The sequence below is a fragment of the Macrobrachium rosenbergii genome, chromosome 43 (genome assembly GCF_040412425.1).
Source record: "Macrobrachium rosenbergii isolate ZJJX-2024 chromosome 43, ASM4041242v1, whole genome shotgun sequence".
In the NCBI taxonomy this organism is placed as follows: domain Eukaryota; kingdom Metazoa; phylum Arthropoda; class Malacostraca; order Decapoda; family Palaemonidae; genus Macrobrachium; species Macrobrachium rosenbergii.
The window spans coordinates 33,397,996-33,416,683 of NC_089783.1; the positions used below are offsets into that span (position 1 = coordinate 33,397,996).

Consider the following 18,688-nt stretch of genomic DNA (forward strand, 5'->3'; position numbering starts at 1 on the left):
CTTAATAATAAGATCATTTGTTTATCTGTATGGAATATATCTAATAAGTTAGGGAATCAGTTGTTCCACAAGTTTTACCATAACCCAATTTGATTGTTGATCTACTGTAATTTGAAATACCAGTGCTGATTTCATTGTACTGTATTTGTTTTAGAAGTTTGTTATTGCCAATTTTAAAGTAACATATATTTCTTCTTTTTGTAACATCTATTTCTTCTTTTTCAGGGCAAACCATATCCAATCTTTGAAGCCGATTTAGGTTTTGACACTGGAGATTACGTCTTGAATAATGCCGGGAAGGCACTGCGACTAATGTACATCCATGACCTGCGTGAGCTTCAGACTCGAATAAATGAGTGTATAGTATCTGTGCAGAATATTACAGCTAACCCCAAGACTGATACCAAATTAGGGAAAGTTGGCCGCTAACAAGTAGTAACTAGAGAGAATTCCTAAAGGATTCAAACTAGACGACCAAAATGTCTTGAATATCATCATGCATGTTCAGTCTTTATCCATGGTTTGATGATATCTGCTCTGAAGATTGTGGAAAATTAATCTTTGAACATATGCATTACCATGTTGTATAGAACATGGCCTTCTCTGCAAGTGAATAAGTATTTTACATACACATGAATATACTGCATGTAATACTTACATACATATAAATATACTGCATGTAATGCTTACATGTGTTCACTAGTCAGCATGTTATGGAGATTATAATTGCAGACATCATTGTTCCATATCACCCTTGGGAGGAATATTTACCTGTATCACATAAATGGTAATACTACCTCTGTGTGAGATCCAATTTAGATTCCATAACTTATTTTTGTATTTTCTGATATTTTCCCCAGTATACTGCATATTAAACGAGTGGCCCATCTTTCCCTACTTAGTTTTGTGTTACAAAAGTATACAGTAATGGTTTTGTGCTACTAAACATATACAATAATGATGTGGATTGCATGGAAAAGGACCTCATTTATCATGGAAACAAAAAAATAAAGCTATAAAGTTTGTCTTGAGTGTTATTATATACTTAACTATCCTTCATTATATTTGTACAGTTAAATTATATTTTGAACATCAGTCTATCATACAAATATACTCAAGTGACACTCAATTTTAACACTAATCGGACATAATAAAATATACGAGTACTGTATATCACAAGGTTAAAGAAAATCGAGAGTTGATTATTATCACTGTCACCCAACAGCATTCTTCTGCGAGCCATCAAATGGTGGGAGCTTCAGAAGTCTGGTAAGGCCAGCACCACCTAATGCTGTAAATAAGAATATTCATTAATATAGGTCAGCATTCAAGGTATAATCTGTGTAGCAAAAACTACATACTTGAGGGTTTATCAACATACAGGCTATAAATTATGTAACAAAAAGATAAATGATCATGATCAATAATATTTGATTGTTTAGCAACATAGAGTAAATTGTATAGCAATACACAAGATACTACTTCAGGGTTTATCAACATGATGTAAATTATGTAGCGAAAAACGAAATACTTAAGGGCCTGTCAACAGACAGGGTGTAAACTATGTAACAAAAAACAAGATAATTGATGGTTAATCAACTTATGGGGTGTAAATTTTGTAATGGCAAACCAATGATATAAAATCATGATTTCGGTCATTTCAACAAAATGCTAGTACATTCTTTAGCTGTTAAAAAAGCACAAGTGTGTCTCAAAGATACAAACCAATGATTTAAAAATACTTTTTTTTCCTTCCCACTGTAATATGCACAGACCATAATCAATTTCAAATTACTGTAATACCTTGACCAGTGTTTAACCAATAAAAGCTGCCAAGTGAAACCATCTTAAGGAAGGAATCCCTTTTCTGACCTGCCACTTTTGATCCACCAACTTTAGCCTTGTTTCAAGAGCCAATTAGAGGAAGAAAGAGGGTAACAAATTTTTTACATGACCTGTTGAATTGCAAAGAGCCATAGGCACATCTGACTCTACCAGTGGCTCACCTTAAAAAGTAGCTCTCCAAAATAAAATCATCAATTAAGAAGGTGCTGTATCTAAATGTCAATTCTGCCAACTCATTCAAGGATATATGATCACTGAGTTCAGTGCACATCTTTGGGTCCTATGTGATTAGCAAAACTGACCTAGAGTCTAGTAGATTAGGTATTGAAAATATATAATTAGGCAAAATAGATATTTGTCTTTAACACCCAAAATGAGAATTTCATCAAGTTCATATGACAGCAGTCTGGAGTGAACAAAATGATGAAATGACAAAATAAAATGCAACGTAAAGATAACGTAAGAAACAAATTACTGTGCTACCCAGCTAGTGGCTACAACAGGGTCATGAGAAAATGTATCAAGGTATTTGTGGCAGATGTCCGCAGGCAGAAGATGGACTTCTATTTTGAACTTGAAAAACTACAGAAATTATGCTTGATGTAAAACTTTCTTGGGCCTGAAGAAGCTACAGCCTAGCTTAATCATTGTAAAAGGAAGTCCTCTGGATACTGCAAATTCAAGAGTTGCATTTGTTCCTGTGAGAATACAAACCATTGGCTGGATGAGAAGCTTGACACCGTTATTTTATTTGCTATTGTGCTGGACTCTTTTCGTACCATGTATTTTTTTTAAAGTCTAGTATGTTACTTTGGTCTTGTTTTTCTTTCATTATGAAGAAGAAACATGATTAACACCAGCTCATAGGACCTTGGGCAGTCACATGGTTGCTTCATGACCCCTTATTGGTAGCCCCACATAAGTATTGCTCATTTTGTAGGGATAAAGATTTTACTCAGTGTTTCCCATGAGATGCAAGTGCAACCTAGTCCTCTCCCCCAGTGGAAGAAGTTTGGCCAGAAGAGACAAGAGGACAGGAGGCATTTGCTGGCTTATGACACTGCCAGAACCCTCCACTTCTCTTTCCTAGCCAAAATTTAACAAACCCTTTTATGTCTCATCAGGGGAACAAGGAATTATGTGACACTTGGCAGATGTCATCATGCAAGTAATTGCAAAAGATTTAGCCTACTCTTAATAATATTCCATGTTAGCCTGTCTTCAGCTACATTCCTCAATGACCTGGCAGAGAATAAAAAAGGCCAAGCCTTCTAACACAGTTGCTGTTTTCTGCATTTCTGCAGTCCCCATAGCTTCCATTTCTTCTGCAAGGAAGGGGATCTTCCAGCTGCAGTAGCTTTTCAGTAGCAGACCCTCTGGCAACAGGTTATGATTTGGACCACTGACAGATGGTCTTGTTGTTTGTCAATTTTTCATAAGTTGTATTTTAACAGAGACCTTTCACATTCACAATTGATGCCTGAGCCACTTTTCCTGACGAGAGCAACTTGATTCACTGAACAGCAGCACCAATATGCAGTAAATGTGCCTTGCTGTTGAACTTCTCAGTTCCAGAGGTCCTTTATTCCCCACACCTCTGGACTTTGGAAAAGCCTACCTGAGGATGTCGTGCAATTGGAACCAGAAGTTTAAGCGAAGATGCACTGCATTACTACCCTAATACAATTCTCCTTGTATCTTAAGAAACTACATTTTTATTCATATATTTATCAATTTGTTCATTTATCTGTTTTTCTAATAACTGATCTCTTCTTTCTGTATTTCACATTCATCTTCTGTTACTTCATTCGAATGAACACCATATTCTTTGGAAGCTTGATTTTCAAGTTAATGGCCCCTGTGGGTTTGTTCCATATTAATAGGGTTCATCTTCTGAATAATAACATCTTCACTGCCTTCTTCTTTGTCATTATCAATGAAACTGAAAGGTGATACACACACTAAGAAAACACTGCCATCCAATCAGCTTTAGGTGATGGTTATGACACCACAATGAGCAAAGCTAGTTGAATTTGAGCACCCAAGTTTAGGCAACTCCAACTTCTCAGATTTCATTCCTTATCAGATATGTCACAGTTCTGAAAAATCAAAATCTTATTTCACATTTTGTAGGATAATTTGGCATGTGCACAAGATACGAATGCAGAACAATCGCAACCAATGTTTGCCTATTTAAACCTGTTAGCAATGGTTCTTTGGGTCAAGAAGCTGAAAACCCTTATGGTCAGAGTCAACAGACTATAAAACCAAGTGGGCTACAAAGGGAAATCAGCCTGCAGAGAAAGACAGGTTACAGGAAAAGGTAATATATAATTAAATATGAGAGAATACAGTAGAAAATAAAACTGATACACTTGAGATTAAGGAGACGTCAGCAGCGAGCAGGAATGAAATAACTCGGAGATCAGAAGATTCCACAACTGCAATAGGCAAACTATTCAACATCTTAGTTGTTGCCAAGATAAAACTCCTAACAATCTGAGTATTATTAAACCTGATGCTAAAAACAACACAATGTTTGTAGCAGCAGTGTGGCTAGTGTTGCAAGTAAAATCAGTTAGGTCAGATGAAGAATGCAGAGGATGTTTTGTCATTGTAGTGCATTTTATGTAACAAACAATGAATTCACCTTGCATCTTTGCCACAAGTCAACATTAAGAACTCGTATATGCTTCTCAAGTCAATTTCTTATCAAAGTTACTCCTAAAATCTTAAGAATGTCACTGACATTTGAAACATGACAAATTTTGGAAGTAATCTGCATTTTTCCTAACATGCAAACCTCAGGTCCTTACATAGAAATTACCTAACCATTTAAATGTAAATCAAGATGCAAAGGCAAAAGACTTCTGGACTGAACAACTATCATACATTGAGTTTTAGAAAGGTTAAGTTCCATGCCCCAAAGCCTACTCCACTCATGAATATGTGCAACATCTTTATTCAAGGATTCTGCAACCACAGACTTAAAGCGTAGAGGAGAAAGGGGACAGTCGACACTAAGATTAGATGTACTGATCCCCCCAAGGCACACACAAACCCACCTCTTGGCCAAAAATGGGGTTACCCCATGGAGAGTAGGGAGGTGTTTGGCAGCAAGGAGGGTGTGGCAGGCTAACTTATAGAGTACATCCTCTACCAAAAACTTCCTGAAAGCAGCAAATTTACCCCTATAATGGTGTATCAAATGGTGGGATCCACCTTAATATAGAGCAAAAAGGTTCACTACACTCACTAATGGCTTTCACACCTCCATACATGACACTATTACCAGGTAAACAAAACACTTAAAACAAAAACACAAGTGCAACTTAGCAGTCAGTAGAAGCACAGCAAGCTCTCATTTAACAGCAGCCAAAGAAAAATGTGCTTGCAGAAAGTAGGTGAAGGAGTATTCCCCCATTCACCCCTCTTTACCACAAGTTAACTGACCTTGTTACCCAGTTCAACAACCATTTCCAGCACACTGAAGGATACTCATACATAAAAAGGCAATGGTTTGTATTCCCATAGGAACAAGATGTCCTTACCTAGATCCAAACATCCGCACATAAATTGTTAAATAATCCTGCTAACAGACAAACAAACAAACCTGAAATATAAAATATCCAACTTCATTAGCATACATCAGAGTAACAAATAAATGTCACATCACTAAACCATGAATACTGTATATGAAAGGTGGCAATAATGTACATCTGACGATTGAACTTACCTCCTGCAAATAAGAAAGTTACAGTTCTGCCAACTGGGTGAGTGTTTTTTGCTGCGTGATAGCCAACATAGAGAGAGACGCCCATCAGTCCACCTCCACTAACCAATCGGCACCCGAGGCAATCTTCAGAGGCACTGCTCTTTAAGGACCCAACAATACTGCTATTCCCATCACTGGTCATCATCAGCGGTGTTTCACTGAAACTGAATAAATGTGTAATTTTTCTTAATTGTATTTACCCTGGAAATTCAAATCAGTAGTTTATAAGAGCAATCTTTGAGAAGAATTCCCAGCCACTCATCTTGCAATACCCTCCTTTTCTCCTTTGGCTACAGGGATAAATGTAGGATTCGTTAGAGGTGGGACATTATTTGTATGACAGGTTTGTGTATCTAAGAAAAATATAGCACATTTTACAGTAATTTTAAGTATTTTTCCAAGGTATGAAAACCAGAGTAACCTTCAGCACTTGCTGGAAGCAGTCATTAAACTTGGTAACAAGGTAAATGGTGGTTTAGGGGGATGGTAGGGAATACTCCTCACTCACCTGCCATAACCAAGTACTCTTCCTTCGGCCTCAAGGACAAAGTGTGTTGGTTGAGGTGGGAGCTACAATAAAAGCCCCTGGTTTGTAGACGCACGAAAAATTACATTTTTTATGGTAAAATAAAGTTTTATAAATACTTACCCAGTAATTACATCGCTGTAGTTGCTACTCGCACAGCAGCTTGAATTTTGAAATTCGCGTTAACACTTATTCTCGCTAGAGTACAGTAGGTGACTAGACCCTGCCCACTTTCTGGGGAAGAAGAGGAACAACTTAGCAGCTGTCTCAATTCATTTTGCTGAAATGTCCATGCGAGGGGAGGCAGGAAGGCTCTACTCGTAATTACTGGGTAAGTATATACAAAACTTTATTTTATCACAAAAATGTAATTTTTATATATAACTTACCCAGTAATTACATCGCTGAATCCCACATTGACAGGAGGTGGGAATTCATGGACATAACTATTCCAATATAAAGTTAGACTGATGCATTGAAAAAAGAATCATGCTAGCATTGAAACAATGCTTGTTATTCCTTACCTGGTGAGAGAGCTACTGCAGGTAGATACTGCCTCTGGTTGGTGCTCATCTCAACCTGTAGTGGCACGGGGACAAGTAGCCGAGGAGCGCCACTACTGATGCGGGACTTTCCAGCAAAGGAGTGTTCCAATGGCTGAGAGAGTATGAGAAGGAGCTTCGTGGCAAAGGATATTTCTGATGGCCGACAAAGTCCAAGTATTTGGCCCTGCCCAGGCCGCAGTACCATAATTAGAGAACCAACCAAAACATCTAGTCACCTACACCATTAAAAACAAGAGACAGTCACCCAATCATTAAAAAACTGGTGGGTACTCAAATACACAGTACCCCCCAGACTTCCCTGGAACTCAACACCAAAGTTCAAGACAAAGGTGACGGAGGATGGAAGGGGAGCTCCCTACGCTTCCTCCCCCATCATTGTTCTAGCAATTAATAAAGATCACAGGGTATAGCAATTATCATAAGTCGCTTCGACATCACATAAATAGTGCGTAGCAAATACCAACTTACATCGTCCGAAAGTTGCTTGAAGTATAGAGGACAGGGACAAGTTGTCCTTATAAGCTACAGAGGTGGCAACTCCCCTAACCTCATGAGCTTTTACCTTCAAAGAAGGTAAACAATCTTCTCCAACCTGGGAGTGAGCTTCCAGGATGAGGTCCCTTAAAAAGAATGAGATGGCGTTCTTTGAAAGCGGTCTAGTCGGATTCTTGACAGCACACCACAGGTTCCTTTCTGGTCCTCTAATTTTTTCGGTTCTATGGAGATAATATCTGAGAGCCCTCACGGGGCAAAGAGCTCTCTCCTCTTCTTCCGAACCAAGAATATCTATTAAATTCTTTACTGAGAAAGAACCAGGCCAGGGTTTAGAAGGGGTTTCGTTCTTCACCATAAATCCCAGGGTTAGAGAGCAAATTGCATCACCTTGGGAAAATCCAACATTTTTGTCTACTGCATGGAGTTCGCTAACCCTTTTTGCAGTTGATAAAGCCATGAGAAATATTGTCTTCCAGGTCAGATCTCTCTGAGAAGACGAGCGAAGGGGCTCAAACCATGAGCCTGCGATCCACTTGAGAACTACATCCAGACTCCATGCAACTGTCTGTTTTCTCTTAGGTCTGGAAGAGTCAAAAGACTTAATGAGGTCAGAAATGTCTTGGTATGAGATGATGTCTACGCCTCTATGGCGGAAGACAGAACTAACCATAGAGCTATAACCTCTTACTATTGAAGAGGATAGACCCCTGGAAGATTTCAGATAAAGCAGGAAGTCTGCTATCTGATTTAAAGAAGTCTAAAAATGGTCCATTTTGTCTGGTATATTTTGCTTGAGGACTGGCGTCTGCAATTGGCAATTACTTTTGCCGTAGGTTCTGAAGACTTGGGGACTACAAACAACCGGTTGTAAAAGCCCGTTGAACTGACATCCTTGACTATTTCTATCACCCCTTTGTTGAGAAGCGATGAAACCTCCTTTCAGAGGGCCGACAACTTCTCTCAACCAGCCGAGTAGGCCGTTAATGCAACCGATGCGTTGACTAATGGTGGCCTCTCTTTGATGGGGATTGAGTAGCCCTCCTTCAAGACTTCTACTATCCAGGGTTCTGCCCCTCATGCACTCCATTTCTCCCAAGATCTAGAGACTGATCGCTGTCTACCTCCTCAAAAGGGCTGTCTCTGAAGAGGTGAGGCTGTTTTGGCACTGAAGGAAGACCAATCCCTCGGATGTCTCGTGGATTGTGCCAAAAGGTCCTGTGTTGATTTTTTTCTGCAACTCTGAAGTAATCTCGTTGACCACACATTGCGGGAAAAGATGGTGACGGTCGAGAGGAGAGAAGAGAAGTGCTGATCTCTCTGACGCTGTAATACTCTTAGAGGTGAACGAGCACCAGAGCTCCCTCTTCTTCAGTATCCCCATGGCAAAAAGAGAGGCTAATTCATGGGAACCATCTCTGAAGGCCTTGTCCATACAGTAGATAACTCTCAGCCAATATGACATGCAATCTTCAGATTAGGGGGAGAAATCCTCATTCTTCTTTGGTAAGGCTCCCATGGACCAATCAAGGAAGCTTAGCACCTCAAAAACTTTAAAAAGGTTTTTAAGAAGATGGTCCAAATCAGTACGGGAAAACATAATTTTCGCTGGGGTGAAGGCTGACCTGAGTGCTGAGTCTATAAGGCTGAGAAGTCCCCCTGGGAGGAGGCAGCCACTCCCAGGGAAGGAGCTTCTCCAGTGGTGTAAGACTGGTATCTCAATCGAGAGCCAAGATTGCGGAATACAAAAGGTGGCTTTCCCTTGATCTCACTTTTCCAAAAACCAAAACAACAATACTGTCCACAGATTTTCTTGAGAATGAAGATAGAACCAACTTTGGGAGGTTGGAGGAATCAATAGGATTACCCATCATGAATGTTGATTGTGGAGTCACTGGAGAAAAGAAATCCGAGAAGGACTGCAGTAACTATCTCAAAAGGTCAGCATAGGCTGAGGGAGTTGATTGCTGGCCTAAACCCTCCTCTTCCAAGGACATCAGTGATGCTGAAGGGTCCAGAGGAGTCTTCACTGATGTCAGAGGTTTCTTGAGGAGATCCAAAATATTATTCAACTGATGTTGAATGGGAGCTACAGAAGGATCTAGTTCTTCCTCCATGAGAGGATCAGTCTTAGGCGTGCAAGAGGATCAGAGAGCCAGAATTGGCGCCAGCCACTTGGAATAAAAATTTGAACAGACAGGATCTCGTGCCAGGTGGGTGCTTGGGTGCTACTGAGCATCCGGGAGTAACTGGAAGTTCGGGCGCTGTTAGGCACTCTGGCGCCAATGGGTGCTCTGCAGAAAAATACTGGCACTCTCTGGAGGGCGGACGCTTGGAAGACAACAAAGAGCGCCTGTGAGCCTCAGGAGAGCGCTTGGGGGCCAAAATCTGGCAGCCAGAGGGATGATCTGATGAAAAGTGTTGTACCAAAAACTGCAAGATAGTCTGGGACTTCAGGAAAGTTCTCTGGGCCTCCTGATGGGGAGCAGAGACATCTGATGCAAATACGATGAGTGCCTCTTCAAGGGACGAGACTCCTTACACGGAAACGCCACTGGTGCCTCTTGTCCAGACTGGGCGTTCCAGGCCTAGAGGATAGGCGATGAACATCTGAGACGCCTTTCCAACGGCTCTCTGTCGTCACCTTGGACGTCGCAGGCGCGACCGAGGGGGTGACTACCCATGGGCAGACCCCACCAACCTCCCTTGTGCTTCCAGTATACATCCTCCCAGGATCTGGGGAGTTTGGCAGTGACCTTTGCCTAGGAGAGTCGGGGGGACGGGTAGGCACCTCCTCCACTATCACTTCACTAATGCTTTTTTCATTCATCTCTGTGGAACATATCTACCCATTACTCGCAGAAAATTCGCCCAATCCTGGTATTTTTCACTGAGAAATATTCACTATTTTCATTCTCTCCCTCCCATGGTAAACATCATTCTGGTGGGGTGGGTGCTAACATGGAATGCGACTAGTGTTGCCTTGTGTACAGTCCGCGAGTAGTGCATGGGTTTGTATCGGCACCTCTCTCGTTGGGACTTTTGACATTGGGAATCTTTATAGGGCAGGGTCCCGTGATTGTGACAATCTCACCCTTTACCATACTCCACTCCATTTCTTGAGTCGCTCTGGGGGTAGTAACCCCAGCTTTACATTTAGCTTTTCTCTGGTACCTAGCAACGGAATTACCTAGAAATAAGTGCTGAATGGATTATTTCACCGGGTGACACGGGCCCCTCCCCAGAAATAGATTTTTCCTTTGTCAAAATCATTTTTTCATATAATTTTCATGACTATGCACTTTTAGTGCTAAAACTATTAAAATACTCAGGTATAAGTATTTTTAGATGGTTTTTCTTTGTTAAAACTATCAAAATAGGCAGTTCTAAGTGTTTTTAGAAGGGTTTTAAGTATTCGCAGATTTTAGCTATTCGTGGGGGGGTGCGGTACGCATCCCCCGCAAATATAGGGGGTTTGCTGTAATGGCCTTATCCACGCATGAGAGTACTCCCAGCCAGCCTGCAGTGAATTCCTCTTGAAGTGTACTACAGTCATATTTTCTTGGCCGACACCTCAATTGTCCAGTCTAGGAAGCTGAATACTTTGTAGACTTTAAAAACGTCTTTCACAAAACTGCCTAATTCCGAAGACGTGAACATAATCCTAGCGGAGTTAAAAGCTGATCTCCACGTTGTGTCCACAAGGCTGGAGAAGTCCCCTTGGGAGGAAGCAGAAACTCCCAGTGAAGGCGCTTCCCCAGTGGAGTAGGACAAGTACCTCCTTGGCAACAGACGGGAGGGAGGTGCACTGAAAACTGCTTTACACAGCTCCATCTTTCCTGCTAACCAACTGTCAATGCCCGCTAATGCCTTCCTAGAGGATGAGGAGAGGACCATCTTCAGTAGTCTGGAGACCTCTACTGGCTGTCTCATCATGAAGACCGAACCAGGTGATGACTGCGCCCTTGGAGAGAAGAAAGTCGGACAGCATAAAAGGGAGTACCTCAAGAGGGCTGAATACTCAGATGTACGATGATCTTGATCAATGGCTTCTTCATTGGCTTCCTCATTAGATGTAATGGGAGAAGGAGCTAAGCCCGCCTGATCCTGTTGTTTTTGTAAAAGTCCAAGGATGTTATCCAAATGCCATTGGATAGGTTCCAATGAAGGATCTGTGATGGCAGGTTTTGGTGCCAAATGTTTGGTTTCTGGTGCCAAGCGTACCGAAGGTGAGAATTCTGGCACATGGTACTCGGAAACTGGGCGTACGGACACTGGGCGCCGCTCGGCAGTTGGGCGCTTGGACACTGAGTGCTCATAACCCGGTCGCTAGGACACTAGGCAATCTGACACCATACGCTCGGACATTGGGCATTCGGACACTGGGCGCTCCAACACCATATGCTCGAACACTGGGCTCTCCGTCACCAAAGTGTTATGCACAACCTGCTCGGGACCTTTGTCTAGGAGCATCAGTGGGACGAGTAGTCACCTCCTCCACTTGCACTGCACTTGCACCAACACTAATTGCTCTTACCTGATCCATAGGGGTCTTACCCGAAGACCCGATTTGGGCTACGGTATTAACAAGCAGACCAAACTTTTGGTCAATTTTAGCTTCTGGGCTGGCAATGGCATCAGGTTCAGAAGAATGGGAGCCAGGTAACAGAGTCTGAGGAAAAGTTGGAGGGCTGGTGATCTGGGAGAACATGGGTAGAGGTGTAGAAGGCACAAGTTGAGAAGCAATATCCAATTTTGGAGTAAAACCTGACTAGCTAAACCTTTTGCCTCGGCTCTAGCAGCCGCCTCTCTCTGTCTCTCTTTGAAGTCTATCTAGATGTGCTTCCAAAACTTTCCATTTACTCTGATCCCAGTCTTTGCATTCATCACATTTAAGTTCAAATGCACAAACTTGCCTTCTACAATGGCAACACAAAGTGTGCGAGTCATACTCAGCAGAAGTAAGTCTAGTATTACAGCCTTTGCTGCAATACCTAATACTAGACACACTACAATCTGACATACTAAGTCACAACAAGTCACAAGGCTGAATAAACTAGCTAAGCTAATAAACAGCATGCTGCCAACACAAATGAATACTGCACCAAAGGCGAAAGATACAACCATCAGGCAAAATTCAAATCAGTGCTGCTCAACCAACTGTGTACAGTTGTTGACCAGCAGAAATGAATCAGGCTCTTCAGAACTGTTGTGCCTATTCCTCCCTGGTAGTGGGCGGGGTCTAGCTACCTACATTAAAACAATACAGTAAACCACTCGTATTCGCGGGGAATGCATACTGCACTGCCCCCCGCGAATAACTAAAAACACTTACAACTGCCTATTTTGATAGTTTAAACACAAAAAAACTCTAAAAATGCTTATACCTGAGTATTTTAATAGTTTTAACACAAAAAGTACATTTAGCCAAGAAAATTATATGAAAATACAGTAATTAATGGATATTTCTCAGTGAAAAATACCGTGAATGGGTGAAGTTTCCACGAATACTGGGTAGATACGTTCCACAGAGAAATCCGCGAATACGGGGGGTTTACTGTAGAGCGTTACCGCGAATTTCAAATTTAGAACTGCCTTGGTTAAGTGAAACTAGTTGAGTGAAACTAATACCTATGTAGTTACTTAGCAAGTTACTTATATAAAAATGACTTATAGCGAAGGACATCACCGAACGCTAGTAAGTTACAGAAAATTGCCCCTGCCCAGGGTGCAGTACTAACACAAGACAACCAGATAACAATGCTGTTACCTACACCAAAATACTAAAAACACCAATCCTATACCATTAAAAACTGGAGGGTATCCCAGTACACAGTACCCCCAGACTCCCTTAGAACTCAACACCAAAATTCAAGGAGAAGAGAAAGGATGGATGTATGCTTCCTACTTTCCATCCCCCAACACCATGCCAGCCACTGATAAACGGCCCAAAGTACTGCATTGATTAAAAACTGTTTCCACATCCCTTAAATAGTGAGATGCAAATACCGATTTAAATCTCCAAAAAGTTGTTTGGAGACTATCTGAAAGAGAAACATTATGTTTAAAAACTAAAGACATAGCCACTGCCCTTATTTCATGTGCCTTAACCTTCAGAGAAGGTGAAAGCTCTTCTCCCACATGAGAATGGGCTTCCTTAATGAGTTCTCTTAAGAAAAAGGATGTTGCATTTTTTGTACGAAGACGTGAAGGATCCTTAACTGAAGTCCAAAAATTACTAGAGGACCCTCTTAACTTCTCTGTTCTTTTCAGGTAAAACTTTAATGCCCTTACAGGGTAAAGAACTCTTTCTTCCTCTTCAGGTCCTAGAATTTCACGCAGATTTTTGGCCTTGAAAGAACGAGGCCAGGGCTTGGGAGGATTCTCATTCTTTACATGAAATCCTAGCGTATAAGAACAAACTGCATTTCCTCCAGAGAAACCGATCCTTCTATCGACTGCTTGTAGCTCACCAACCCCCTTACCTGTTGCCAAAGCCACCAAAAAGAGGGTCTTCTTATTTTGATCTGAATGAAGAGGAGCTGATAGGCTTGAAAGGAGGAAGAGAACTGTTTTGAGACAACGTCTAGATTCCAGGCTACCGGTTCTGTCACCTTCTGCTTACTAGTCTCGAAAGATTTTATTAAATCAAAAATGTCTTGATTCGAAGGTAAGTCAAGGCCTCTGTGCCTGAAGACTGAGCTATGCATAGCCCTGTAGCCCTTTATAGTCGAAGGGGCCAAGACTCTGGAGGATCTAAGGTACAATAAAAAATCTGCGATCTCCGTCAGAGTGGTTTTAGTAGAAGTTACTGCATTCTTTCTGCACCAAGTGCATGGACCACTTATTCTAGTAAATGTTGCAGGAAGATTGGCGTCTGCATCTCAAGATTGCCTTTGCAGCTGCTCCTGAAAAACCCTCAGCTCTGAGGAGTCTTTTGACAGTTTGAACCCTGTCAGAGCTACAGTAGACAATCCTTGATAAAATCTTCTGACATGGGGTTGTTTGAGAAGATTGTGTCTTTGAGGAAGCAGTCTTGGAAAATCTACCAGAAGACCCATGAGGTTCAGAAACCATTCCTTTAGGGGCCAAAAGGGAGCAATCAGAATCACTAACATGTTCTTGTGAGACTGAAATTTGTTCAATACTTCCCGTATCATTCCGAAGGGAGGGAAGGCATAAAGATCCTTGTCGAACCAGTCCTGTAGCATCGTGTCCGTCGTCCATGCCAACAGATCTGGTACTGGCAAACAAAAAAAGAGGCACACAATTGTTCTTGGACGTTGTGAAAAGATCCAACTTTGGTCTTCCCCACAGTCTCCAAAGGGACGAGCAAACTAAAGGATGAAGGGTCCACTCTGTGGGAATGACTTGGTTGCCTCGGCTTAGCTGATCCACCAGCACATTTAGTTTTCCCTGAACAAATCTTGTCAGAATTACTGTCCCGTTCTGGTTGGCCAGAGAAGCAGATCCCTCACTGCTTTGCAAAGCGAGAAGGAATGAGCTCCTCCCTGCTTGCTGATGTACAACAGGGCTGTAGTGTTGTCTGAATGGACTGCTATGATTCTGTCATACACCTTCGAGGCAAAGGCCTCGAGTTCTTTTCACATTTATATGTAGTTTCTTCTGATTTTGCGACCGTGTCCCAGAGACTTCCCTGCCTTCCAGGAGAGCGCCCCAGCCCACGTTCAAGGCACCTGCAAAGAAGTTTAGGTCTGGGTTCTGTGGGGAAAGCGGCTTTCCTTGTAATGACCTGCTTTCAGATCTCCACCAAAGCAGGTGTTCTTTGATGCTCTGTGTCACTGGAAACATGAAAGAGTCTGGATGTCTCTTTCTGTCCCATACTGGCTTTGAGGAAAGGCTGAAGCACCATCATATGAAGTCTCCTCAGTGAAACGAACTGTTCTATCAAGGCCAACGTTCCGAGGAGACTCATCCATTTGTTGGCCATGCAGCTCTGAAGGGAGAAAAATTTGTCAATCATGCGTAGACAGGATTCTACTCTCTTTGGGGCTGGAAAAGCCCGAAAAAGACAGGAGTTCAGTCATCCCAAAATACATTATACTAGTTCTTGAGAGGGAGTCAGCTGGGACTTCTGATGATTGATCAACAAACCCAATTCCTGGGTTAACCGAAGAGTTTTCTGAAGATACTCCACACATTGCTCTGTCGTCAGGGAGCAAAGGAGCCAGTCGTCCAAGTAAAGTGAGATACTTATACCCATGAGATGCAGCCAAGATGCCAGAGGTAAGTGAGATATTTATCCCCATGAGATGAAGCCAAGATGCCAGAGGTAAATTTTTACTTGTATCTCTAAAACTAGGTGTAACCTAAAAAAAAAAAAAAACACACAATTAGAGCTTGCAGATGCATCATTGGGGTGTTGGAATACTGTACATCCTTGTATTTCACCCTTTTGTATTTTTCCCCACCAAAATTTCTGCTTTCCCAGTGTGATCTCCTATATTCGCATAGTATGATAAGGGTCTAGTATCTCATAAACTAGGCTAGGCATAATGATAACAGATCAGTGTCAACCTTTGAAACTAAAAAAAAAAAGCACAAATTGAAGAACAAATATATTCAGAAGCACAGACAGATTTGGAGTGTCATGCTCCTTCTTCAGTGTGGAAACATTAAAACTCCAGTTGGGTTTTAAGTCTCCAAACTGAAGGAGCATGAAATCTGAACCTGTCTGTGCTTCTGAATACTGTATATTTGTTCTCCAATTTGTGCTTTTTTCTAGTTTCAAAGGTTGACACTGGTCTGTTATCATTAGATTTAGCTTAGTTGAAGAGATACTAGACCCCTACTGTATTCTACAACAATGGGAATCACAGTGGGAAAGCAGGGTTTTTGAGTGGGGAAAAATAGATAAGGGTGAAACAAGAGGATGTATTCCAACATCCACATGATACTTATGCAAGTTCTAATCGTGATTAGCTTAAGGCAAGGTTTATTGAAGGTTTAAAGTGACATCACACACATGTTAACCAAGAACTTGGTGACTAAAGTCAAGTTAGTGGGTTGAAGTCCCCAGCCAGGTAAGGACCTGGCACCCTAAGTTAGGTTAGGCTGCACACCTAATTATTTAATTGAACATACGGTGACATTGGTTAGGTTAGGTTGGGTTAGGTGGGGTGTCCAGGGGTGCAAAGACTTTTCAGACAGGGTAAAATTTTAATTTAAATAATTATTGCATTTTGAACTTAAAAATATCATTACAGTATTTCTATGTTTTGATATGGGGAAAACTGGAGGTTACTACTTCAACCCTCTGGTTTTGGTAACCACTAGTTTATGTGCAAATTGGTGCTGTGTTTAGTACCAGCCCACTGGGGATTAATGTAAAAACATAAGCAAAAGACGGCAAATGGCATAATGGGTAAAGACTCCGGCCGGTGACTGGTGCAAACCAGGTTGCAATAGTTGTCTTCAGTTCTCCGTTGATGTGTCCTTTGAATGTACCTGACGTTTGTTTCATTACCATGTGACCTAACCAACGACACCTAACTAACCTAGTCTACGTCCTTAACCTAGTGCATGACATTAATTTGAAAACATTCCATAAATTTACCTTAATGTGAATGAGTACTATCACTGGGATTAAGGTCCTTGTACTTCATTATTTTTTTGGATTCCCTCAACCCAAAAACCCAACTTTCCCACTCTGGTCCCCCAAATTTTAACATGCAGAATAGGGGTCAGGGCTATTTAAGATATAGGCTAGCCTACGGGTGGGGTCAGAGCATAAGCCTATGCAGAATAAGGAGGGGTCGGGGTTATAGTAAGCCTAGTGGACATTTCAGAGGGAATATGACCTAACCAGACTTATTTCAACCTAAACTAACCTCTTATATAGTCCTAACCTGGCTTGGACAGGGGGGAGGTCCCCCTCTGAAACCAACCCCTATCCTCCCGGTAATTCATGACCCCTTAGGCCTAGGCTACTCTGCATTCTACCTGACATTGGTATTTCTAGCCTAAGTAAGACCTCTGCACAGACTATTACCTTGGAAATTGATTTTTCCTATACCCTACTTTTAGTGTTCCTGATGAAGGTGGTGATGTTTATTGTTGGTAAATTTCTATAAGACCGGATGCCATGTTGTTATGGAATGGTTCTGTGCATGCACGTCATTAAGGAGCCATAGGTTTAAGAAGGGATTGGCTAAGGAAACCTATTATAAAAGGAACCATACTAGCCTAACCTAACCTAATAGTCCGTGTTACTTAGCCAGGGGGCTCTGTCCCCCGATCCCCTGGTAAAATAAACTCCACTTTTTACCAAAAGTTCCCCTACAGGCTAACACTGCACATGTGAGATAGCATTCCAGGAAGGCCAGGATGCAAAAACAATCAGTTCTGAGGTTAATTACAGGTTAATTACAGTCGACCAACAAAAGATAACGGTAAATTCTTGATAATCAACCAACATACTACAGGAAAATTCATTTTCCATGGTAATAGGCCTACCCCATGCAGAGCTATTATATTTTCAGGTCCAAAATAAATTAATAATAACACCAAACCAGTTAAAGACTTGGCGCCCCAGGTTAGTATAAGTTAGGCCTAGGCTAGTCTAAATAAAGTAGGTTACCATCCCCAAGAACCCCATAGCCTACGCCTATTCCCATGGAGGTCGCCCGTTATTGTAGGATATAAGTAGGAAGAGTGGTCCAATACATCTAAAACTACTCATTAAGTACCTAAAGATAATCCAAAACGATCCAAAAGACAGAACCATATTATAATAAATTCTTTGCCAGAATTGGTCCATTTTCTCGATCCAATAGGCTTAACTTTAACGACAGCTTCTTGCGTATTTAGTTAATCAAGTAACGTGTCGGCAATTTTCCACCATTTACATACCTCGATTATTTAGACTGTTTTTTGAAACTGAGGAGGCCGGTTTGTGGTAACAGGGTTTCCTTTTCGTCGAAAACCTAGCTGTAACTGACTGCTTCTTTAATAATAAAATTGGTATTTTAGTAGTATTAGTAGTAAAAGACGAGATTTTTCTCTGAAACGGCTCCTCCCTTGCTCATTCTGTTACTCCTTTACTTGTGGTTAAGCTTATCTCTGTAATACCATAGATCTTCTATTAATTCCCTCCTATTTTCAGTTTCTTCTTTCAATAGATTTGGAAACAGTAAGATGATAGCTACCAATTTCTTTTTTTTTTCTTGATAAGGCTACTGAGCAAATCTATATCTATTCCTGATGTCACTACATGGTGGGCAGTCAAGTAAGAGATGTTCCTTTAATTTTTTAGTTTGTTTCTTCAAAGCACAAAAATTTTGTATCTCCCCCTTTTAACCTGTTCCTATCATTTAATTCTAGTATGCCTGATCTAGTTCAACTGATCAGCATTGTTTTTTCTGTGTTATACAGTACCAAGTTCTTCTCCTATGTTTTCCTTCTATTTTCTATAGATTTTTAAGCTTGTCTAGTCATTCCTTTCTCTTAGCCATGCTTTTTTGT

The 18,688-nt window shown here is 41.3% G+C and overlaps 1 protein-coding gene and 1 long non-coding RNA gene across 2 annotated transcripts in view; one reads left to right on the forward strand and one right to left on the reverse strand.

The window, feature by feature from the left end:
* The window catches only part of LOC136828768 (RNA transcription, translation and transport factor protein), a 30,384-nt gene extending 29,359 nt beyond the window's left edge, over positions 1 to 1,025 (forward strand). Inside the window, exon 5 of the mRNA XM_067086985.1 lies at positions 226 to 1,025. Within this exon, the coding sequence (XP_066943086.1) occupies positions 226 to 429 (204 nt within the window). The 3' untranslated portion in view covers positions 430 to 1,025. The remainder of the gene's footprint in view (positions 1 to 225) is intronic.
* Positions 1,017 to 18,225, reverse strand: LOC136828769 (uncharacterized). The gene is made up of 3 exons (XR_010850216.1): positions 18,077 to 18,225; positions 5,582 to 5,784; positions 1,017 to 1,291 (listed from the first exon to the last, which is right to left on the reverse strand). It is a non-coding gene; the product is annotated as an uncharacterized lncRNA (long non-coding RNA).
* Between the last annotated feature and the right edge of the window lie 463 nt (positions 18,226 to 18,688).